At 43.0% G+C, this 25,390-nt stretch overlaps 1 protein-coding gene across 9 annotated transcripts in view; it reads left to right on the top strand.

Moving 5' to 3' along the window:
- The window catches only part of sik2b (salt-inducible kinase 2b), a 39,592-nt gene extending 14,202 nt beyond the window's left edge, over positions 1 to 25,390 (top strand). For 6 of the 9 annotated variants that reach the window (XM_035623546.2, XM_047335401.1, XM_035623548.2 and 3 more), the window contains 12 exons: positions 3,421 to 3,582; positions 9,193 to 9,317; positions 9,721 to 9,844; positions 12,699 to 12,925; positions 13,927 to 14,079; positions 14,555 to 14,713; positions 16,265 to 16,487; positions 16,585 to 16,878; positions 18,908 to 19,065; positions 19,843 to 19,956; positions 20,173 to 20,264; positions 20,850 to 25,390. In XM_035623546.2, coding sequence (XP_035479439.1) covers positions 3,421 to 3,582; positions 9,193 to 9,317; positions 9,721 to 9,844; positions 12,699 to 12,925; positions 13,927 to 14,079; positions 14,555 to 14,713; positions 16,265 to 16,487; positions 16,585 to 16,878; positions 18,908 to 19,065; positions 19,843 to 19,956; positions 20,173 to 20,264; positions 20,850 to 21,483 — 2,465 coding nt within the window. In that variant the 3' untranslated portion in view covers positions 21,484 to 25,390. The remainder of the gene's footprint in view (positions 1 to 3,420; positions 3,583 to 9,192; positions 9,318 to 9,720; positions 9,845 to 12,698; positions 12,926 to 13,926; positions 14,080 to 14,554; positions 14,714 to 16,264; positions 16,488 to 16,584; positions 16,879 to 18,907; positions 19,066 to 19,842; positions 19,957 to 20,172; positions 20,265 to 20,849) is intronic. The other 3 variants (XR_007031656.1, XM_035623547.2, XM_035623553.2) reach the window with 3 other exon arrangements.

Here is a 25,390-nt window from a genome sequence, read left to right as displayed (position 1 = left end):
CATGCAGGAGTGAGGCAGATAAAATCAGTGAATAAAATAATGCAGTACAAAAACATTAAAATACAGTATTAGAAATAAAAAAACACAACGCACCTAGGTAATAAAATTGTGTACTAGGATTAGTAACCTTAATACTGACCACCCTTTTTCCAATTGGGGACAAGACACAGAATTTGTCCCCAATTCTATAAGAAATTCCCAATTAACTGGTCTTAAATTTGAAATTTGTTTCCAAACACACACACACACACACACACACACACACATCACAGTCTCTCCCCGTGGGGTTATTTGAAGTCCAGCCAGAGGTCTGTCCAACAAGCCAGTTCATACCCATGATGATTGTCCCATCAGAACCTGAGCAGCTGTTAAGAGACTTAGCTCCTCAACCAGCTCTCGGCAAAAGTGGAACACAGTAGTTGTTGAGCTGTTTTCTACAACCCCTATGATTCATACTTGTTCTCTTCACTTTCCCAGAATGCATCTCTGCATGCCTCACTGTGCTGAGGTCCTTGCCCTCGCCAACATTGAATCAGTGGATTACTCATCCTTCCACTGGGGCAACATACCGCTGTGTGTGTGTGTGTGTGTGTGTGTGTGTGTGTGTGTGTGTGTGTGTGTGTGTGTGTGTGTGTGTGTGTGTGTGTGTGTGTGTGTGTGTGTGTGTGTGTGTGTGTGTGTGTGTGTGTGTGTGTGTGTGTGTGTGTGTGTGTGTGTGTGTGTGTGTGTGTGTGTGTGTGTGGCACACACTGTTGATTACTCAAACAGTAATGTGCTACTGTAGCAAGCAGTAGCAACACAGTACTGCTGTTCATTGTTCGGCATTAACTACATTTCAGTGTTTATACAGACAGGCGGGATTCTTTTTAGAGTTGAATCAGCTGATTGCTCAGTCTGCCACAGTTTTGATAAGTTTTAATAATGTTCTACTGTAAGCTGAAAAGGCCATAAATTCACTAGTTTATTCATTCACTTGAACTGAACATTTTCAGTTTTTCTTTGTATTCTTGTGAATTTGTAACAGGCATTGGTTGTGAACACTGAAAAAACTGTGATGGACATTTTTTGACATTTTTAACAAATTCATCAAGGAAATAATTATCAGTTATGTTAATTGTAGAAATAATTGTCTCTTACAGCCCCAAATGTGTTAATGTAGTCAAAGACTAAGGAAAATAACTGTGTTCGGCCACAGATACACTTTACACTTTGCTTTTAATCTCGTGCGGTGGTGTCTTCACACATACTCAGCCCATTTGGAGCATTGGTTGTGCTTGTCCTCCGGGATAAACACTATACGCATCCACATGACGACAAGCAATTTCACCAAGAAGGAAATAAACTCGCCATTATTTCTTCGTTGGCGTTGCCATCACTTCTTTCTGCCTTGAATTAACAAAATGGTAACCTCGTTGAGTATAGCCATTTTTATTGTTTACATCAATCAGTAAATCTGGTTGAGCTCTCTTGTGTGTCCTCTTGATATATTCTCCAGTAACACACATAGCACATGTGAACAATTAGGATGATGCCAACTTTCTACACAAATATGTGGTTAAAAAGCAAGTGAATGTGTGCGTTTTTTTACTTTAGAGTCCTGTTACATACTTGGACCTCTTCGACACATTCCCCTCCCCAGTGTGTTTTTTGATTAGCAGCATTGCATGAAACCTGCCCTGGTCATTGAATGGCCTCCTCTATGGAATTTGCCAGCAACTCTCTAATCAGGTTTCCTCACTGTCAGAAGTTTGCCATTGATAAGCAACACTGGATGATGGAGCAGCAGCATCTCCTTTAAGCGTAATAGTGCAACTTAAGTCCTGTTTATTATGCAGTCTTTGTCCCCTTTGTGACCTTTTGGTCAACCCTGAACTGAGACAATACAGAGCTGTTAAGATGAGGTGATTACGACGTGATGCATGTTGTTTGCCTCAGGACATATGTTGCTCTACTTTAAATATCTCATGTTTTGTTGAGAGCACAATGGTTTTGATGTTAATGGGCTGTGAAATTGACTTAATGTGACATCTCCTTGTATTTTGACAGACTGAGTTTCAAAATTCTCTCAGTGATCTTATCTTCACACAAATGTACAAATGTACTGCACATTTCCCTGGTATGTGCAGTGCGTGCACACCAGGGAAATCACAGCAATATGACTTACTGTTTGTTTTTTTTAAGAAAAGAAAAGAAGGTTTCCATACAAATGCAAAGACCAAGCAAAAAGTTGTTTTTAATATCTAAAGCAACCTGCAAATCCCTGCCTGCTTTGAGATACAAAACTGCTCTTTTTATGAGATAGTCCTAGTGGATCTTCAGACAATTGCATTTAATGTGTTTTGCACACTTTGTTTTCTCCTATATGTAGTTATATTGGCCGGGTTTGTTGTGGTTGTTGTCAGGTTTGGTTGGTGGTCTGTATCCATGCCAGTTGGAAAGAAAACCAACAGAGTGTCCTATCTTGTTTGCCACAAAGTGTGAATTAAAGAGTTAGCAAGCTATCTGGACAGAGAGGTGTGAAGAGGAACCCTGTCGGCAGCAACAAACACCACACTTTCCAAAGATCATGGGACCATCAGGCCGACTTTGTAAAAATTAGTGAACATGAGTGTGAAAGGTTTGAAAAACTATTAGCAGACAATGTGAGAAAGGTCAGTGATCTGGATGCTTGGAAAATGACGACAGTAAAATGAATGACTTTGCGCCCCGCCCCCCCCCCCCAGCATCTTTATAAACAACCACAAAGTCTCTCTGTCTTATTTTTTCTGTAAACATCTCGTGCTCAGCAACTCCTTGAGTAAGAACTCAGGTTCATATTTACATAGGCATCTTGATATGCCCCATTGATTGTCAAATGTGTTTATATTTCTGGTTTTGCACTTTTTACACACACACACACACACACACACACCCCACCCCATCCCAGCTCGTACCCTGTTCCAACTTGTACCAAATCTCGCCCTCCCCTTTCCTCCTCCAACTATGACAACACAGTTCACTCTCCACTGGCGACCATTGTCTACTCATCCATGCGCACACACACACACACACACACACACACACACACACACACACACACATATGGTTTGAATAGGGGTTTCTGAAATTAAATCGTACATCTTGCACTGAATCATTTCACAAAGAAGGCTGTAATGAAGAAGAGCAGCAGTAAACGTCTATTAGCACCAATCCTGCACCTTATCAAAAGTAAATTATTCTTTCATCACAACCACCAACAATCAGTGGAATGAAGTGTGTGCACAAATTCATTCTTTTAAATTGTACAAAATGTGATAACCTTATGCTGGGGTTGAAAGTGTCAAGCCATGTTATCTAAGTCCATGTAAAGCATTTTCTGCATATACTTCTAACCTGATGCATCACCTCAATCTGTCTCTTTCTTTCTCTCTCTGGCTGTAGACTACCTGGCAAAGCATGGTCGTCTCAGTGAGCTAGAGGCCAGGAGGAAGTTCTGGCAGATCCTGTCGGCGGTTGAGTATTGCCACAACCGCAACATCGTCCACAGGGACCTGAAGGCAGAAAACCTGCTGCTGGATGGCCACATGAACATTAAGATTGCAGGTACCATAAAGGCATATTGCAGGACTACTCAAAAGCTCACTGCTGGTTGAGGGTATAGGATATGCCTGCCATGTTATCGGTGACGGTGAAGTTCATAAATGTCTTAACTGCCTGCCCAGGCCATTTGCACAGTGTTGAGAAGTGGACTGAGGTTGCTATGTGAGATGGCTTTTGGCTGAAAGATGACACCACAGACATCCCTTTCAAAACCGTTGAACAGAGGAGATCAGAAATCCCTCCCCAGTGACGCCTAGCTTTAATTTTGATGTCAAGACATTAACGATAAAGGACAAAAACAGGAATAGACCCCGAGGCAGAGATTTGAGACTAAGCTGGAGGTCTATAGTACAAGCTTCAAAGTGTGATTATTAAGCAACTGGCATTTAGAGCCAGCTACTGAGAATGTCACCCTACCACTGCGTCCCAGAGTGGAGGAGGTGGAGGCTGAGAGGGAGTGGGAGGAAAGAATTTGGGTTTAATTGGTAGCGGAGTAGAGGTGAGAAAATGGATTGGCTACTTGTTGTGACAGACTATCAGATGAGAGGCTGAAGGAAGAATGTTGCATTACAGGGTGCTAGAGCTGCAGCTGTGGCAATACCCCGAAAGAGGCCCGGGTTTATCTTAGGCTCTATTCAGAGCTGATTCTGACATCCATCTAAGGTGAGCTGATCACATGAGGGCAACTAAATATACAGGTGTGAATGAATACCAAACAAGTAGGTGTGCTCTGGGGAAAATGCCCTCTTGTCCTTAAAGGACTTTAGATCATGAACTTCAAATAAAACCATTGTTTATTGGTCAGAAAAATGTTTATTCCTGGGGAGGGGCTGAGAGATGAGCACCCTAGTTAACCTTCATTTAAGTCGTGGCCAGTTTTCAGTGGCTTTTAACTGTTCTAGGAGGTAAAGTCCGATAAAGACAGAGCTGTGCAATAACTGATAGAGAAATGAGTGTTTCACCTACATCATTACTTGCGTCGTCACCTCCACTCTTTCTCAGAAGGGTCCAAGATGATAACCATGTTATTACCCCAGCAGTAATTTTCACAAACATGTCTGACTCACAGACGATTGTCCGCACGGCAGATTAGATTTGAAGCAGGAAAAAACAATGAACAGAACATTACCTGGCTTGTGATTAGAGAAAACATCCCTGGGGTGGACATAATCAGCAAAAGTACATTATGTACTTCTCTTACCCCCAATTTGCTCTGACATCTTTGGTAAATGGTACATGAAGAAAAGAATGTCAGATTGGTTCTGTACATGAGAAAGAAAGTCCTCTCCTCAATTTTCCCATCTGCATTAGTCACATTGAGACATCCATTCAACCAGGGGAAGTGTAAAGATGTCCTTTTTTGTTTTTGTTCATGCTGAGTTAATCTGCATTTTCATTATCAGTTCATCTGTTGATTATTTTTAGACTTAAAAGGCAAATTGGATAGATCTGCAATTAGAAATGATGGATTTGACTGTACAATTGTTTTGTTGGTTGTTTTGTCCTGCCAACAGGATTCATTTACTTGAGGGGGCACTGATTCCATTTAGTGACACCATCTTAGGACAATTTAAAGAAAAAAAGAAAAAAAAAATGTTTTAAGAATAGTTTTAAAATCATCACATTTTGATTACATTAGTCTATATCATTGCTTTTATTTGATATTATTATATTTCAGATCAACTTTATTTTAATATGGTATGGTGTTTGCCACGTTTTGATATCTTAGTTTTAATATTATAAATATATTTTTTCATATTATTTACTCTGGGCTAGGTATTTGGTAATTTAACCTTACTGACTTACTGTCTAAAATTTAATAAAATCCTGTTTACAACGATATAATACAAAGAAAATGCATGTGCAGACAGAGTACCTATGTTTTCCTGCAATCCAGTAATGCCACCCCGCCTTCTTAAGGCCACCGCTGATCAGTCTTTGTGAAGCTTAACCAGGCAGTGGTCAGTCAAAGAAAGGTCATGCTCATGGTGGCTGCAGAGGCGAGGGGAGCGGCATTAGCAGGGGGTGCCCTTCATGTTTTCACTTCAAACAGCGCTTTTACGTTCAAGTTGACACATTTGCAGGGAAAGGAGAGAGCAGAAATAACAAAAACATAAGCGAGTTGCTGTATCAGAGGAGGCAAGCCTTTGTGACTTACCAGAAAAGTACATATACATATATATATATATATATATATATTCCGATGTTTCGGGTTGTGATGGGTGGAGTTTCTGTGGTCCCAGAAATATGGTCTCAGAGAAACACTATCCCAAACAAGATCCGATATTTTGTATGTTGCCTCATACAACCAAAAGTGTCAACAGGGATATATTGACTTCATTAACTATTATTCCCAAATTTTCCTGAAAGGTGTTTCATGCTCAATGTGGTGAGTACAAACAGATCTATTGGAGAATCATTTTACTTGTAGACCCATTGGAGTCTATAGTGAAAAAAAAAAGAAGGAAAAAACACAAGGGTTGGACAATATGACAACACGCAGTAAACAATCATTGACAGATGTTGTAGAGATAGAGACTTGTTTACTGGCGTGTCTTCTTCTTTGTAGCTATTCATTTATCATCTCTGATTATGTTGGATCTTTGTGGTCTACATTGCAGATCAGTGAGCAACAGTGGGATGGAGTCAGTTTCTCACTTTAATCAACTTATTTAATTACCCTTAATAATGTATTCCCATTGAGCTTCATAGTCCATACTTCACCCAGTAATAATAGGCCCATTTACCTGCTTTTTTTAATCTTTTAGTGATATCACATGATTTAAAAAGCTTCAAAGACGTTTGAAGAGGTTTGTCTGTGACATTAAATATTAATAAATGTGCAATAACAGAAAGTAAAAGAAATGGGGTTAACACCTAAATATATATATATATATGTGTGTGTGTGTTTGTGTGTGTGTGTTTTGGAATTAGAATTTTACTCTCAAAAACTAGAAATCTGTGTGTGTACGAAATAACAGAGACACTTTGGACTTTGGCTTAAATTTGTATGCTCGTGTGAGTATCACAACCAAATATGAATATTTAAGAAGACTGCACTGAATTGAAAGTGGAGTCAAACTAAGTGCTAAATCTGTTCAATAAGACAAATTGCAAGGCGATCGGGTGCACAGTAAATGTGAGTTATGCATGTTGTGGTGTTAGAGGTGTTGGGAGAAGAGAGGCACATCGACGCCAGACGATGTTCCTTGGAGGAACGGAGTGGCCCGAGAGGGAGCAAAAGCTTGTTTGATTGAGTTCAAGTACATGGGCGCAGACCCAGAAGTAACTGGAGGCCAGCATTAGTGACTTGAATTTGATTTGGGTAGCCAGTGGAGGTTGATGAGCAGCGGAGTGACATGTGCCCTTTTAGATTGATCCAAGACCAGACGCACTGGACCATCCTGGACCATCTGTAAGGTTTTCTTTGTGCATGAAGGGAGACGTGCCATGAGGACATTTCTTTCAAAAGTTTGCCAACATGAGCAACTCGTCATACCAAACCAATTAAGACTCTACTGGCAAAACCCCTGAGTCTATTGAAATGAGGAGGTTTGCATTTTCATTGCTTGTGAATTAAATTTTCCATGATAGGGGAAGAATTTTAAAGCTACAAGGTCTCATCCCAAACAGTGACATGACCTTTTGTAATAAGAGTGACTGTGGCTGAGGTTTTGGGAACCAGAAGAATACAAGAAGGAAGACAAGGAGAGAGGGAAAGTTAGAGGTGATAGCAAAGAGATGAGAAATAATGAGAAGAGTGAGAACAGTGCAGTGCAACCTCAGCTGCAGCAATAACTGTATCAATGCTCACACCTAGTTATTAGAAACAATACAATTTTAACTGCTGGTTGTTGTCATCTTTACTCGTATACTTGTCATATCCACACACACATACACAGTTTTATAAGCCGTTTTTTGCAGTGTATTCCAGTGTGACGTGTTTAGGCTAATATTATGCTAATACTGTTGTGTGTGACGTTCACACACACACACACACGTCCCCCACCCCGCCCTTCCTGTTGAGCTTTGAGTGCTGTTTGTCGCCTGCAGCGTGCTGGAGCGTTTGACGTCATCCAGTCTGCTCAGTATTCAGCTGCATGAAATGGGTCACAGCTTCTGACGATAAACGAACTGCTCCGCTGCGCTCTGCCTGCATCTCACCTTCACAGCAGCATCAAACGACAAAACATACTTGTAATATACCTCACTGTGGTGCACTGCATTACCCTCCACAATTTATGTAAACCGCACCTGCCGCTACCTGCACTGAAGTAATTCAATGTATTGAATACATGCAATAACAAACATAGTGTATATAATGCTTTTTCAATTTCGTTTTCAATTAGTACTGCACTAATCCTACATCTGGTGTGTGTGTGTGTGTGTGTGTGTGTGTGTGTGTGTGTGTGTGTGTGTGTGTGTGTGTGTGTGTGTGTGTGTGTGTGTGTGTGTGTGTGTGTGTGTGTGTGTGTGTGTGTGTGTGTGTGTGTGTGTGTGTGTGTGTGAGTCTTGATATAACGGTGGGTTGTAGATTGTTTCCTGTCAATTGTCAAGGATCACGATGTAGAACAGACCAATGAAAAGGGAATTGGTTACACAAATCGGCCCTATTGTGCTCATGCTGCTCAGTGTGTGTGTGTGTTTTGTGAACCCCCATTACTTCAAACTTGATTCTGTAACTAAGATTTCTTTTTCTTTTTAATCAGTGCTATTCATTGTTTTGCAATATATTTTTCAGTTTAAGTAACTGTTTTGAATTATGGAAAAGGGTGGAGGGTTAAGTAAGCCTGATTGTCTGCTCTTTTAGCTTTCAGGTCCCATGACACCATCACAAGGTCCCACTGATAATGAACTAAATCAGCATGGAATTATTTTCCTCATCTGTTATTTGTTGATTATTTATTTAGTTGGTTTTTTTTAAAGATGGAAAGGCCAGTGCCCCTTACAAGTTGAAAATATTCCATTTACAATCACGTGGAGCAGAGAAAACAATCAAATCTTCACATCTCGGAAGCTACAACGCGCAAATGTTAACCATTTATTAATATAGTCATTGATTAATGATTTCAGCACCAGAAGTAAGCACTAGCAAATCTTGTTAAGCCAATTGAGTAGAGGAGACAAATGGTCATTTAGTGGAGAAGGTTTGGGAAACAGGGAGATTGGATGAGAAGGAGAGAGAATTATATGAACTCACAGGAAAAGAAAAAAAAGGGGGAGGGGGGTTGGCTGAGTGATTGCAGGCACGCAAGTTAACTGTGATTTGGCAGATATTACTTCAGCTTTAAGTTGGATTTTAATGAAAGGCAGACATGAACAGCATTGTGTGTGTGTGTTAGACTCGTCTATGTCAACCCACCTTTAAAATCAGATTTTTAACCGTTCTACCGATAGCCAATCAGAATGCAGCATTTATGACCTCATGTCTGTCTCCAGGGGAGATTACATCATTCAAAGGCCTAATTCCTCAACGTAAAAATGTGTGGCTCACATATTACGGGTTAGGGTCTAACTCTTACCCCCTTTTTTACAGTCAGTTAGAAGTTGTCTTTTTGCAGAAACTGCTGTGGTCAGTTATCAGACTCACCCCTTGTGTTCTGTCTCGTGTAGATTTTGGATTCGGGAACTTCTTCCAGCCCGGGGAGCCTCTTGCGACATGGTGCGGCAGCCCGCCGTATGCTGCTCCAGAGGTTTTTGAGGGACAGCAGTACGAGGGCCCGCAGCTTGACATCTGGGTAAGACGACTGGTTGTATAAAGTAGATAACTGTACCAGATCATGTTTAATATTATTTAAATCTACAGCGATACATGTATTGACTTTATGTGAGACCCTGTGTGACATTCACTCTAATAAGTTACATGATATCAAGTGGTACAGTACATTTTTGGAATTTTTGATAAACATCTATATATTTAATATGGTGCTGTGGTGATATGGAATGTAATTTTCCAACCACAGTTTACAGCCTGTTGTATGTTGCAATCATTTACAACATTTTTGTGTGCGATTGTGTGAAAGAACATGCATTTGTGTGTACTGGCTATAAGTTTGTGAATTAAACCTCTGATTGGTTCATCTTCCAAGCTTCTGTGTCCCTGGCTTTGATCTATGTATGTTCTTCTTTTCATATTCACAGAGTATGGGGGTGGTGCTGTATGTGCTGGTGTGTGGTGCTTTGCCCTTCGATGGTCCCACTCTGCCTGTGCTCAGACAGAGAGTCCTAGAAGGAAGGTTTCGCATCCCATACTTCATGACTGAAGGTAAGGGGATATGGGACATGAAATAAAACCGGAGACGAGGGGTGCCATCTCCCATCTCCTAAGTTCCTCACATTCCTGTAAATGCACACGCATGCAGCGTATTTGTGAGACATCCTCCAGTCCCTTTTCCTCTTGGTTCATAGTTGAACTGAGGCAAAAATGTAATTGAAAGAGGGATACTGCTGCTCAGATGAATAGATCACACTTTTTGAGTCACCATAATGTTGATCGTTCCCTGGCAGCCCCTCTTGTGGCTGTAACCAGTCAGAGGTCATTTCATTAACGAGAGAGTATTATTACGCATTTGAAGGGGATACAGTAAGAGACACTCTGCCATTGTCCTCTGTAATGTGTCAGTGTGTATGTGCATGCACGCATGCTGCAGAGTGAGTCAGGTTGGCCAACTGTCTCAAAGCAGTCCTGCTGTTTGCGACAGATTAAGTCCAGAGCTCGAGCTGTTTATGTAACCTGGGGAAGGGCCAGTGAAGCCTTCCAGCAGTTTGTCTGCCTGTCTCTTAGAGGAGAATCTGCCTGCCTGCCTGCCTGCCTGCATGTTTGTCTGATTCACGCTATGTCTGTGCGACATCTTCCTGTCCGTCTGTGGCCCCGTCTGTTTCTCTTATCTTGTTTCTCCATATCCCATCTGCAAGTCTGTAGCACTTATCCACAGGGGGTGCGGTGAGAGAGTCGACCAGATTTCTCTTTTTCTTTTTCTTTTCTGTTCAGGACATTGAAACAATTACTGTTAGACCTAAGGGGAATGTAGGTGTGTAATGTCAGCTCCTCAGCCAGACTGACACTCAAACCCAACCCCCAGTCCAGCCCCTGTTCCCCGAACAAGGAGAACAGAGTGTGCCGATTTCTTCATACAGGAACAGTCCATCTCGTTTACTCATGTTCCTCTCACTGGACACACAGCACAGCCTCGCACCACACAGTGAACTTTTACCAGAACAACAATGTTTTGTTCTTCTCCCAACTTATTGACTCAATAAGTACAGTAGTTGTCTTATGTTTCCGCTGCTGTTGCATATTGCACAGGACGGGCACATAGTAGTACAGAATTGGCTAGCATCAGTAATCATGTTCATGTCTTCCAGAAAAAAGAAGCACCCAGGTCAGCGCATAAACTAGTATCTTGTTGATTAATCAATAAATTGTTGGGTCTACAAAATAGAGTTGTTGTTTTTTCTAAAGCCCAAGGTGATGTCAAGTTTCTTGTTTTGACATACAAAGCACATGTGGAACTTAAGCTTTACAAAATGTCAAAATGATTTGCAAGATGGTTTTGTTGATTAACAAGTCAGTTTATCTGCTAATTGGTTCAGCGCTAATTGACTCCCAGTTGAAAATAAACAAAATACACAACACACACAGCTTTTTCTTGTAAAGCTCAGCCACTTGCGTTGTTGCTCGTAGCGTTTTTCTCTTCCGTATTGCATTGCAGCAGTAAAACTTGCTAATCACAGCCCACACGGGAACAATACACCGACCTTTTCTTTATATTCAGGTGAAATCTGATGATATTTGAAAGCTTTGAGTGACATTTGGAGCTGCAAACAGAGTGCTGGTATCCTTCACTGAGGGACTTGGTGCAACTCTACACCACTGGGACAAGTGTTAAGTGGGATGGTTCTGTGGTTGAGTCATGGTGGTGTAATGCACTGGCTAAGAACAGTGTGCCAATCAATCAACTAGACGGTTATGCAGTGTTGGCCCCTTTACATAGTCCAACCCTCCCCAGTGGTTAGTAGCTTTGAAAAATGTGCTCAGCTTCGAATGTTGCTGTAAACACAGCTGTAGCAACGCAGAGCCTGACTAACGTCTGGGTCAAACGAATTGTAGTGTAATGCACAGGATTGTCTTTGAAGCAGGTTGCAGCTGCACAAGCTGCTCAGTTGCTACAGTGTGGGTTCAAAGTGCACACTGGTTATGCTCATAACGAAGGGGGAACAAATTATGTTGGCTGAAACGGCAGGCACGAGGTACAAAAAATGTGATGTAAGCAGGCATTAGTAGATCAGCAGGGCAATAGTAGGGGAGAAGTTGACCTCCCGACCTTTCTAAAATTGCTTAGAGTTAAATCATATTTACCAAATACGACTGATCTTTGATGTTTGTTTTATATCTGGCAAGTTTATTTTCTCTACCTATAAAGTTTGCACATTTAATGACAGAAAATATGACAATTTGATTTTAAGATGTACTTCAAAAAGACAACAATTTGAATCACTCGTCATTTAATCATGAGATTTTTGAAATGCTCATCTTCAATTTAAAATGAAAGTACAGAAAATTCATTTCGGAAAAAACTAATGCATTAAAGGGCAAGAAAATGATGACCAACTGCAAAGCTTATTTGTTGAAACCACATCTGTTTTACTTTTGAGACTGTAGCAGCAGGGTATATGGGTAAGGATGCTGTGTGGCAGGCAGGAATGCAGTGCAGGCAGTAGGGGTGCAGGCAGGCCAAAGCAGCACAGCCAGGGGAGCTGTAATCCTGTTAAGAACCCAGCTGTGTCTGACGTCAAACTCATCTAACCACTAACTAGAGGTGAAGAGTTCTCATTAGGAGGGGAGGAAAGAAGAAAGTAGACACTGTTCAGAAAGTGACGACAGAAGGACCTAAGAAAATATTTTAGCAGATTTGAAGCTCTTAAGTGTTTTTTCTGCTCCATTTCGTCTGGGCGACAGTGATGAAGGCATGATGGTTTGTGGCTTAATTTGCTCGACGTGTCTCAAACTTGAATGAACTCTTCCAACCCTCTTCCTTTTTTTCTTAAAGCTGTGATATAAAATATGAGAGGATATAAAAATGCTGTCACATCATGATTGTTCCCTCCACTCCTCACAGACTGTGAGCACCTGATCCGCAGGATGTTGGTCCTCGACCCGTCAAAGCGTCTGTCCGTGGCCCAGATCAAGGAGCACAAGTGGATGGTTCTGGATGTTCCAGTGCAGAGGCCTGTCCTCTACCAACAGCCGCTGCCTACTGAGGGCGAGGCAGTTGTGGGAGAGTACAGCGAACAGGTCCTCCGCCTGATGCACAGCCTTGGTATCGACCAGCACAAAACAATAGAGGTGAGGACTGAGCTGGAGGGAGGAGTCATCTTTATTTATTCAACAGGGAAAAGAAGGGGTGAGGTGTAAAGGTCAAAGCTTCAGAGAGTGAAGAAGCTGGAAACTGGATATGCATTGCTCTACATAGTATGTTCAGAAGTGTAATGCAGAAACATACGGTTACCAGAAGGATAAAAACATGTAGAATCATTTTCTCAGTATTTTGGAGCGAAGGGGTGGATTTCCCCAACATGGGGCCACACTTGTGCCTCAATCTCCCCCTTACTTGAGAATTTTACTGGATGCTAAAATGACCAGCCAGTCGGGCAGGATTACATTTTCTCAAGTACTATTGTTTCATTTTGACGTACTTGTACGTTACCTGAGTATGTCTATTTAATGTCCATTTGACATATATTACTAATTACTACTATTTATTTATTTAGTTGTTTATGGTTGAAGCAACTAAGTCACATATGAGCCACAAAACAAGCAGCATAAACATACTCAAATGAGGAAGATAATAAAATGAAAACCATAACTAGAAACTGGACAAAAACTAAAATTTAGGACCAGACTTAAATGGATTTGAATGGTGATGTACACGGCTATGTAATACATCATAAATGTTTTTTTAAATATTTGTACAAATGTAAATATACAAATGTTTGCTTTTGTTGCTAAAATCATTCTATAATATTCAGAAGAATATTAGTCATGATCATTGAAGGTTTCTTCTAGCCCTGATTGGGGAAAGTAAAATATACACATTGATACATCTGAGGTCTTCCCACCACTTGAGTCTTTTCTTTCTCTGTATTAGAGAAATGATGAGCCTGATGCTTCTATGTCCGGTCTCTTCTTGTAATACGCTATTACATTTATTCGATTCTCTGATGCAGTAAACACTCAGTGTAACAGTGGAATAATTACTGAATTATCTGAGCATTTTTTTAAGAGGTGTGCCTCAGCACTGACTTCAGTTACAGACACTGCCATTCATGTTGTCTGTCATTCTCTAGTCTCTGCAGAACAAAAGTTACAACCACTTTGCTGCTATCTACTACCTGCTGGTGGAGCGGCTCAAGGCCCATCGCTGTAGCTTCCCCGTCGAGCAGAGGCTCGATGCCCGCCAGCGACGGCCCAGCACCATCGCCGAACAGACCGTCGTCAAGGTAACCACATGGCGTCTGGGGCGACGAGGGCGATCTGAATAAAGTATACAGAGATTATCCCCCATGTCTCCCTGATCAAAGCTCTGTTTTTCACACCTGCACCCAGAGAACAAACAAACGGATAGATACATTCATTTATTTGTCCAGACTGGTTCTTGTCTTTACCTGCTCTGTTGCAGTCTTTTTCGCCATGCCTTGATCTCAATGCCTCTCCCTCACTTACATAATTCATTATTTTTCTTTTCTTTGCGCACTGTCTCTTCCTTCCGACTCTGTGTAATTTCTCTTTCATTTCCCTCACCCTCTACGATCTGGCTTTTTTGTCTTCTTTGGATTATAAAGTCCAATTCACTTCACAGCTCCACTTTGGCGTAATTGTATTTTTATCCCGGATGTTGTTGAGTACTGGCCATTCATATGAGATGTTTATAATGTCAAATACTCTCTTGTTCCCTGTTTCTCTCCCTCTCTGCAGTCGACCAGTGGTTCAGCCCAGGTGGGTCTGCTCCTGCAGGGTGTTCGTCTGTTGCGCTCCCCTGCAGTGCCCCAAGTCTCCTCTGATGCTTTCACCTTCCCCCAGACGGCCTCTCCCCTGGAGCAGAATTTCATGGTGGAGGACATCAACACGCCCAAAGTAGGTCCAATACCAATAAAGCAGGAGCTTCAGAGACAAGGAAGCATTTTTTTGGGGCTTTTGTCCCCTGTTATCATATGACGGCTCACTCACATCCGGACTTCTGATTATGGAAGTCGTAGTTATTACGGTCATTATCAGCTTGCACAAGTATGTCCTGAAAAGAATTATCCCGATGAGCTTGACAGTGATTTGCTTTGATAAGCGTACCCTCTCCCTGTGAATCAGGAATGTTTGTGCACGCCCGCGTGAGTACACGCTTAGACTCCTCTGAAGTTTCCAGCGTTGGCTGGCTCCGTCAACCTGCTGGAGTGCAACTGACTTGTTCTCTTATGTAAGCACTCAGGCACCACTCGCATCAGACAGGACAGCTGCCCGTCCTGCACATCTCCTAGACAGACACACACACTGGGCTCTTCCTCTTTCTGTTTATCCGTGCCAACCAGCAACCTTTTCCTCCAGGCCTGTTGTTGAGCTGAACGACTATTACAGAACACAGACACCAGTGGTCTGAGTTGACAGCCTCCGACACCTGCAGGTCTACACACACACGCACGACATAATGATTTATTCTCTTAGCCCCTCTCCTGGCGCCACTAAAGAGGGATGTGTACATTGTTTTGTACATTATGTGCATGTGTCTGTCTGGTAAGCAGAGCAGAGCAGAGACTGAGTGCTTGTTATCTGCATGAATGGAGCATGGTTATGTAAGCGGTCCTGTGATGATGATGTGAGCTAATGTGGAGCTGAGTGAACACACATGGACGGGAAGCTGCTGTGCTGCTCTTGCGATCTCGCCGCCGTGACTTCCTGCCCATCAGCCAACAGCTCATCTTTTCTTTTCTTTTTGGGGGGGGTTCTATTTTTTTTCCTCCTGTTTGTTTGCCCTTTTCCTTTTCCTCTCAGCTTCTTCTTTTCTTCTACATCCCTTGACTCTCCTTTCTCTACACACCCCTCCGCTTTTCGTCAAATATTTCTCTGTTTTTTTCTGTGTCAGTTGAGTAACAGCATTCCTATCCCAACACACTACAGAAAGCAGATGGGGAACTGGGCAAAGCTGCTCTTTCTAGACCAACACCAGGCTTTCCGGTTACTGGAGCAACTCATGCAGATGATCTTTGTGCAAGTGAATGCGTGTGTTGTTTTTTTTTCTTGTGTGTGTGTGTGTGTGTGTGTCATACAGCACTTTCCGTCAAAGCTCGCTTCCTGGTCCTGCATTCCTACATCCCCACCCTCCACCTCTAAGCCACACGCAGGCCTGTGCTCTGTAACAAACTCACAGACCAACTGTGGTGAGTTTATGGGAAATAGAGGGAGGAGAGTAACCAATGGAGCCCTGACTGTCGGTATGGTGGTCGCCTCGTGTCCAAGTGGTCATGTGCAAAACATGGATTTTTGTGTTTGTTTGTGTATGGAACCTGTGTGAAGATGCCTGTGAATGTGTCCTGCTTTCTTCAGGGTGGAGTTGTTTTTCCCCAGCATAGTCTATACTGAATGTAAGATTATTGCACACTACCTCTCATTGTCTCTTGTATCTCTCCCCCCATCCAGGTGAATGGCTGCCTGTTGGACCCCCTGCCTCCCACCACTGTCCTCCGCAAGTCCTCCACCTCGTCGCCTAGCAACATGATGGAGACGTCTATCGATGAAGGCATCGAGACAGAGGAGCCCGACACAGAGGATGATCCGCCCCACCTTCTCACGGCCTATCAGACGGCTCGGTTTGGCCAGCGGCGACACACCCTCTCTGAAGTCATCAACCAACCAAACCAAGGTATCAAGGTGTATCAAGGTATCAAGGTGTCCTTATGAAACACACACCTTTAGACTCTTTCACATTTATCCAGTGCTAAAACTAAGCTGTCCTCTAGGTAAGTTATTCACTCTTGGCCACAACCCCTCCATGGGCAGCGTTGACTCGGACATGGGCTACGACATGGGCTCCATGCACAGTGACCTCGGTCTGCTGGAGGACCCTCCCTCTCTTGGTGAAGTGGTACCAGCCAACAGCTTGGCCCCTGGTGTCACTCCTACGCCGTTCTTGAGTGCTCGTCCCGCCAACCCAGCAATGGAGGCCCTGACATCCCAGCACAGGGACACGCACAACCGCTCCCCTATCAGCTTCAGAGAAGGACGCCGTGCCTCCGACACCTCCCTCACACAAGGTCAGAACTAGTGTTAGTCTTGCTGCTTGTGTTATGCAACATTGTATTTTCAGGGCAGACGCTACAAGGTTGTGAGGAGGAAATTAAAAGGTGATTAATTTTATTTTCTCACCAACAATTGGAAATAAGAGACAAATCTTTACAAATCAGTGGGTTTGTTGGACAGTATTCCTGCATATGCAAAAAAAAAAGTTAGATAAAAAGTGATGTCACTTGAATCAATCACTTCTCATCTCTGCTTTACTTAAAGTTGCTTTAGTTACAAGTATCATAATACACCTGAATCACTGTTGGTCATGTTGTATTCTGGGTAATGTAGGCAGCATGTTTTGTGCAGTAGGAGGTGCTTCAGTCAACCTGTAGCAAATACTGCCACTACTGCTGAAGTCACCAGTAAGATAATTTTCATGCTTCATAATATTGTTTATTTAAAAAAACTTTGAATTATTGAATTATCATTTTTAATTGGCTAATCCATTTTACATTTTACAGCACTCAAGTCAAATTGATTCATTTCATTATATCATTATAAATTATTATGTATTGCTGGGCATCATTGGGGGAAAAAAAGTCATTTAATGATAAATAATTGTTGGCCAAATTGTCTCTACTGGTTTTCCATCAAACTTTCATTCTTCAGCTAGCACAGTTTTTTGTGTGGTACTGAAAAGGTCTTAAAAATTAACTTTGGAAACCCTGGACTGACTTCAAACCTTCGGACATGCAGCATTAATCAACAAAGTGAAAAACAGTCTCAAGACATTTTGACTTCTGTTTCGATAACTTGTAGAAAATCACTGTCAGAAGTGGAAACGGTCTCGACGGGCTGAGAAAAAAGGCATTGATATCACTGATTAGTCATATATAAGTGTCGATTAAACGCCAGATCCGATACATCTCCTTAAGCCCAGTCACTGTGAGCTGCAGAGTGTCGGATGTCTGAGGCTCCGGGGGCCACACAGCACTAGTCGAGAGAAGAGATCTGTTTCTCATGACAGAGACGCAACACCCCTGCTGCAGCTGCTCTTGCACACTCTTCTACACGCACGCACACACACACACACACATATACTGTCTTCTGGATAAAAGTGCCTCATTCCCGTCCTCTTATTTGCTCCCCCTCCCCTCTTTCACACATTTCTTTTTTCCATTTCTTCCTCCTCTCTCTTCCCTTCGCTCATCCTCTCCAGTGACGACTGCGGCGGTGATGATTCACATTGTGAATCACGGACAGATATTTGAAGGTTTCAGCCCACATATCTCCCTCTCTCCCTCTTTCCCTCTCTTTTTAAACAGACTCTCCTTCTCCCTCGTCTCCCTTCTTTTCTGCTTTTCTTTCTCTGTAAGTTTCAGTCTGTGGCAGGCAGGATTTTCCTCTGCTCCACCTCAGAGAGAAAGAGGAGCTAAAATATAAGAGGAAATGTTAAACAATATCTATCTACCTCTCCATTTTCCCCCTTCACAGCTACATTATTCTGGGCCTGCTGGTTGTAAATCACCTGCGAGCAATACTATAATTATAGATAAAAAATGCACGTTACCTCTCCAGGTCCTCATTGACAGCCTGAACTGTGTGTTCCCAGTTGGTAGTTGTGGTTATTTATTTATTTATTTTTCATAATTCTCTTTGGAGACTGTTGATGCAGTGGATTCTTTTGCGTCAGATGCTGACTCTGGTTTTAAATAACTCCCGCCATCGCAGTGAGTCAGGTTCTATCGTTCACAGATACAGCCCGTCACCACTGGATGGGTCTTACCAGAGCTACTTGCTGTTGCGCACACACACACAGATACAGTCACATGTGCACAAACAAACACACACCCACGGTGGCTCATGACGTACATCCAGTCACATTGTCAAATTGGGCAGTGAAAAGTGCTAACCAGTCAACCAGCTTGCAACGTCAGTGAGGATCGGGCCTGATTCTCTCTGGGATAGAGCCTTTCACATCCTCTTATGAAGAGAAAATGTTCATTTTAATCAGCTGCAAAGTGACTCTGTTTTGTGTGGATTTGTTTGTGCTCCCAGGTCTGGTTGCGTTTCGCCAGCATCTCCAGAACTTGGCGAGGACCAAAGGCATACTGGAGCTGAACAAAGTGCAGATGCTGGTGGAGCAGATGGGCTCTGGGGAAGGGGCCGTCATGGGCCCCCTGGGACCACAGCACCACTTGCACAACCTCCTAGAGGTTAGTCCTACTGCATAATCACCCAAAAGACACACACATTCTTCACTCAAACACATTCAAGATCTTTCTCCTCCCAACCCCGTTCTCAGCCCCTGTTCCTCCACTATCCTCATCCCATGTTGCCCAGAAGAAAAACAAAATGCAAGCACCCAGGCTGTTGTGTAACATCAGTAGAGGCAGCCAACTGTGGCTTGTTTACTGTCCCCCTTGTCCCTGGGGGCCTGGAGCCTAGGCCAAAGTGAATGCAGCCATTGTTGCAGTCAGACTTACCCACATAGTAGTGACTGGCACTCAGTAGGCAAAGCTGCAATCGCACAAAGACGGGCACACATATACACAAAATGATGCACACAGCAACGGGAACCATTCGAGGAAAGAACCATAGGCTTTCCAAAAACAAAAAACAAAAACACTTTCGTAGAAGCAGACAAGATCAAGTTGTTTTCCTCTTGTCCATCTCTTATAATGTAATAACACAGCTCTTTGTTAGTTATGATGCTCCGTCCCCATCATCCATTTAATTTGCTTACATTTCATTTTACTAATGTGTAATCCCAGTGGTACATGCCATTTAGAGAAAAGCATCTGGCTGATCAGTCACCACGCAGGCATTTGGGCAGGAGACGGCATGGGTAATCCAGTTAGTACCACACGATGAAGCACTGAGGACCGGGACACGGCTTTATTAACCCACAGGAGAGGGGATCTTGGCTACATGTCCCCAGACACATGGGCGTGCACATCCCAAGTTCTAACGCTTTATGTTTTCGATCAAAGGGTGAGGCATCCAAGCAGCAAGAGGGCCTAGCTTTATACCAAGGCGCGCCACAGCCACCTCTCCTCTCCCGCAGACAGAGTTTGGAGACACAATTCCTCACTCATAGACTACAGGTACAGTCTCACACTAACTATACTCACTCACTCACTATGAATTTATTCAGCGATGCAAGTTTATGCCTGATACCAGACATGTCTTATCAAGCCGAATGGCTGATTTGTATAACATTCAGTGACACTGTTTGGAAATGTAATGATTATCAGCTCTGCCATGTTACCATGGTAATTATCCTGAGCGCAGTAATAAGTCCCAATCTCTCTTCTGCCCAGAAGGCTAGCGTCTTGGCTAACAGTCCAGCTAGCTGCCAGCTTTTCTGTAAGGAGACTCCGCGAAGTTTAGAGCAGCAGCTGCAGGAACACAGGTAAACCACGCTGTAAATGTCTGCTCCAAACGTTTTATATTATACTTGCATGTTTTTTTCAATAGTAGTGGCGGCCTTTCACTTCAAGAATTATGATCGAAAGAGGCAATTGCAAATAAATCCAAGTAAAAAAAAGAGCGGAACACTTTCATACACTCAAGAAGGAAAGTCAGAGCCACAGTTACATAGCTTCATAATCAGACTTGAAATGCTGTATTTGTACAGCTGCATCAATCTTTACATGGATGTTGCTAGGAAAACAACCTACCACTGTACAAAGACTGGGTCCCCATTTTAAATCCCATGTACTAAGCATTGGTCAACTGTTTCTCCAACCATCATCGAACACACCAGACCATTTTAAATCCCTGACCAGAATGGTGATCAGTGATCAACTGGTTTTTGAACAGGCTAACAATCACCCCCACATATAAAAATACCATGTTTGATTTCAGCGTTTCAGTTTCCCTATCCATTGTCATGCAAAATTTTGCCCATGAGTGCTTATTTAACATTCTGCAAGATTTTCTCTTGTTTAGATTGTGTTATCCCGATCTAAGTGGGCTCTTTTGCTCTCCCCCGCAGACTGAACCAGAAGAGGATGTACCTGCAGCACCAGCCACAGGGCTCGGGGCTACAGGCCTACTTCAACCAGATGCAGATAGCTGAGGGCTCATACCCAACAGGCAGCCCTGCGCTGGACCCCACGGCGTCTCAAAGTTCCCCTCAGGGCCCCGCCATGTTGGCCGACCATCAGCCTCAACCCCAGCAGCAGGGCAGTCCTCAGGCCTCGCCTCCATTCAGCCACCCCCATAGCTTAAGCCCCTTGATGGAACCGTGCGAGGGCCTGGTTTATGACCCCTACATGAGCCACCACCTCTACACCCAGCACATGCCCCCTGCATCTCACCTCCACCACCAGCTCCACCACCCTCAGCCTCATGAAGCTTCTGCCGGCGGCTTGGGCTTCAGCTTCACTGCAGGCTGTGAGCAGCAGGTTCTCGGGCCTTCAACTGAGGCTTTTCACCTAGAGCAGTACGAGTTCCCGCTGGACCCCACCTCTCTGGTCATCCCCCCTCCAGGAAAGGCTGAGGCTGGGGGTTTGGCTGGTCCAGGGCAGTCAGACGGCCTGAGCTTGCCAGAGCTGCAGAGCTCCCTCCTGGACAGTGAGATGATGGAGACTGTGGACTCCCAGCATGGCTTCGTACTGGTTAACTAAAGCCAGCTGAGCCCGTGGTTAATACAAAGCGGTATTAAGCAATGAGAACCTACCTAGCATTAAAGCCGGGGAGAATGGAGATATAAGCGGAGGCCGTAAGCATAGCAACAGGGAAGGGAAAGTGTTAATTTTTGTATAACTAATACAAACTTAATTTCTTAGTTGTGATGAACCTCAGACAACGTTTCTACCAAACTCCTCCCTTAGTCTACCTCCCTTCTCCTCCTCCTCCTCTGTTCTCGTTCTCATCAGCTCTGTGAGGCCGGAGCAGGTCAGATATGTGGCAGAGTTTGGGCTGACGCGGCAAGTTGGCTGTACTCGCGGACGTTGTGCCACCTGTGAGGACTGCACATCCTGGAGGCTGCCGGGGTGCAGTGTTTCATCTACAAATGGTTTGAAAGTGAACTTGTTTCAGACTGACTGACTGGCAACCAAAAGCACAATGGCTGGCAGTGTTTTGTTTTGTTTTTGTATTTAGAAAAGGACACCATCTACACATCTCAAATCACTTTTGTGCATTTTTTTATTTCAATTTCGGTAGATAAAAGACAAGTGAACTAGAGAAAATGGCCCTCATTTATCACGGTACCATGGATGTCGCCACAAATTCCAAGTGTTCAGTGTCAGTTTTACACTAATGTGAGTGCAATGGCTTAACGTGACGACCTGCGTAGGTTTTCAACGATAACATTCAGAGTTTTCCTGCAAAAAACAACAGGTCTTTCCAAGCTATTTTTTTTTATAGCTAACTTAACTAACTAATGAAAATAATAGATATGGCTGCAGGCTTCTGTGTCGGCTATGTGACATAAATAATACAGTTGTTTTGTTTGTTTTCCACGTGGTTTTTGTAACTTGTAACTACTGATCCTGATTTATTTCTTACACTACTGAACTGCTTCTCCACTTTTCCATCCGACTGCGTACACTCGCCAGGTTTCATGACGCTCAACACAATGAGGACAACCACCTTTTCTTTTTTTTTTCGGGCAAAACTGCCACGTGTCTGTTAAACAACTGAATTGTGGCTCATGCGCATGCCTGATAAATGAGGGCTGACATTGTAATTGATGTGTTTGGTTGAGAAGTTGCTGTGTTAGACAGTCAATATTATTCTATTTTTGTGGCAATACTGAAGCAATATTAATCCTTAATGTCAAGGGATTATCAATGGAAGCCTCACCTGTACAGCCAGCTCTGATTGGTTCCCGGGGACCTCTGAGTCGTCAGCAGTGACATCACTTGAGCTGATGATGTAACCAGGAGATAATCTCTCGTTCCTTTGCCCTGGAAGCGCAGGGACAAGCCTGGAGACACAATGTGTGTGTGTGTGTGTGTGTGTGTGTGTGTGTGTGTGTGTGTGTGTGTGTGTGTGTGTGTGTGTGTGTGTGTGTGTGTGTGTGTGTGTGTGTGTGTGTGTGTGTGTGTGTGTGTGTGTGTGTGTGTGTGTGTGTGTGTGTGTGTGTGTGTGTGTGTGTGTGTGGGGGTGTCTTTGTGTGTGTGTGTGTTAGTGACATTATGTCTGTTTGCACAATTCAGACTTCAAATCTTTCTGCATCCATCACATGGTTTGTAGTCATTACTGAGAAACACTGTATCGACGCCATCATTCAAAACAGCACAAACTGTGCTCCTCCCTCAGCGCACAGTCGTAGCTTTTAGATTAATTCTGGTTTACATTCTCAATGCTCCGGTCATGTCTCTGCGTTGTTTCGATGATTACTTTTGTTTATGATGATGGAAATGACCCCTTGAAGATTCCCTGCATTAGATGTAATGAACGAATGTCTCCTCTCTGACGTCGCGGCTGCTGTGAGACAAAGACCAGCAGAATATCGTCGGTCACCTGACACTGGATTGTGACTATTGTCTCTCCACCGCTCTTTGACTGACAGCAAGCCAGCAACAAGATCTTTTTTTTTTCTTCTTTTTTTTTTTCAATCTACTTGAAGTGCACAGATGTATCTTCTCTGAAAAAGTAATGTTGGGGGAAAAACAACTTTAGCAGGACGGCAAAAGATGAGATTGTTGGACTCTGACCATCTGCCCAACTGTGTGTGTGGTCGTCAGCGGTCGTGAGTGTTTGTATTCTGATCGGCTTCCAGACGAGGCAGTCGCTCTCAGTCTGGTCCAAGCAGATCTCTCCGAGTCCACAATCTGACTCTTCAGAACAGATGTGGTCGGACAGGGACTCATATAGTTTTAATGATGGTTAGAAAATGTGGACCAACTGTGGTTGCAGTCCTGTGCTATGAGGAAAAATCCACCCTAAAACGCTTTTACCGTTTTACAGATAAGGGATGTAAACTAATGAATTAACTGCTCATTATTTTCTTGATTGATAAAATTGTTGTTTGATCCTTCAAATATTAGAAAACAGTAAAAAACAAAAAAAAAATTGCATCACAATTTCTCAGGGCCAAAGATGACATCTTTAGATTGGTTGTCGTCAGAGCAACAGTCTAAAACCCCAAACATATTCAGTTTAAGACTAATTTCTGTCACTTTTTGGTACTTTAACGTTTAAAAAAAAATCTACAACCGATACGTTGATTATCAGTTATAATTCCTGAGTATAACTGACTTTGCGGTATTTCTGGAATTTTTCTTTCCATCCAATCTGGCTTTGTAAGTCACCGTGCAGATCTGTGACAGATACTAATAAATCCATCAACGATGGCCGAAGTGGACCAGAGTGAACTGCAGCCACAAGACTTCTTGCATAACAGGTCTCGTGGCTGTTTCCACCCTGAAGTGAGTGAAGAATAGTTTGCTGGCTGGATATGTTTTTAAATGCTCACACGCTTTCATTGACCGGAATAAGGTCACGCCCAGTTTGTGGGTTCTATGGAGAAAGAGAAGGAACCGAAGAGTGTTCGGCAGGTCCAACATGAGGTAATGTGTCATTGTAAATACATGACGGTGTAAGAGAATTTGAAGGGTGGATTTCGCCTTTATGTGAATATTTTTGATGATTGTTTTCTTTCATTCTGTCAGTGGTCAGGCGAGAACAGCTACAGGATGATCTGTGGAAGTTGAATACTGGAGCACTTTGACAACGAGGGGAAGGGGAGATGTAGCGAGAGTGGAGGAGGAGGAGGAGGTGACGAGCGCGGTGGAGATGGAAAAGGTCTGTGTTGCTCTGCCGTTTCCTGGCAGATGAAACGAGCCACGAATCTGTAGGAAGCACCTTTCCTCCTCTCTCTTCCCCGCCAATAATGGACACAAAACACATGTCTTTCAAAGAAAGACCAGACATAGTAACATCTGACTGTTGAATTTTAATGTGAGGAGGAGTGACACTCTTCAGTTAACGACGAGTGTGCTTTGTACAAAATTAGGGATGTAGTGAATCTTCTGTGCACGCTCAAGTTGCACAGAGGTGAATTTTGTGTTGAATGTGAAGTGTTCAGTGTGCCTTTTACTTTTCATAATTTTCAGTCTAAACTCAAGATTTTGAATAGAACAGTTATTTCTGGTTGGACCCTTTTATTGTTTATTTTATTATAATTACTTCTTTCTTTTCTGTATATTCCCCCAAAAGTAAGTAGAGCCAGGTTTTACAAAGGTACAAAACCAAAGTCCCTCAGAAGTTTCCCTGTACAACCCACCGTGTGGAGTTTTGGAGCTTCTCTGTCAGCTTCTCTACTGTGCTCTCTCTTGTTGGTCAATCAGTGTACGCCATTTAAAAGTATTATAGCAATATGTCTCTAGTTGAAGACTAAAGTCATGAAGATTCTAGTGGACGTGTTTCCAAGTATCATAATTCCACCTCCTGCTGATAAAACAAAAACATCCATCTATCAATAGAAATCCAGTTTTATATTTACCTTCATTGATGTTGACCACACATAAGCTAACTTGCTGTTGAGATTTAAGAAAGAAAAAAAAGGTTTATTGAACAAAA

Source organism: Scophthalmus maximus, chromosome 11 (assembly GCF_022379125.1).
Source record: "Scophthalmus maximus strain ysfricsl-2021 chromosome 11, ASM2237912v1, whole genome shotgun sequence".
NCBI lineage: Eukaryota > Metazoa > Chordata > Actinopteri > Pleuronectiformes > Scophthalmidae > Scophthalmus > Scophthalmus maximus.
This window is presented reverse-complemented; position numbering and strand designations above follow the sequence as displayed.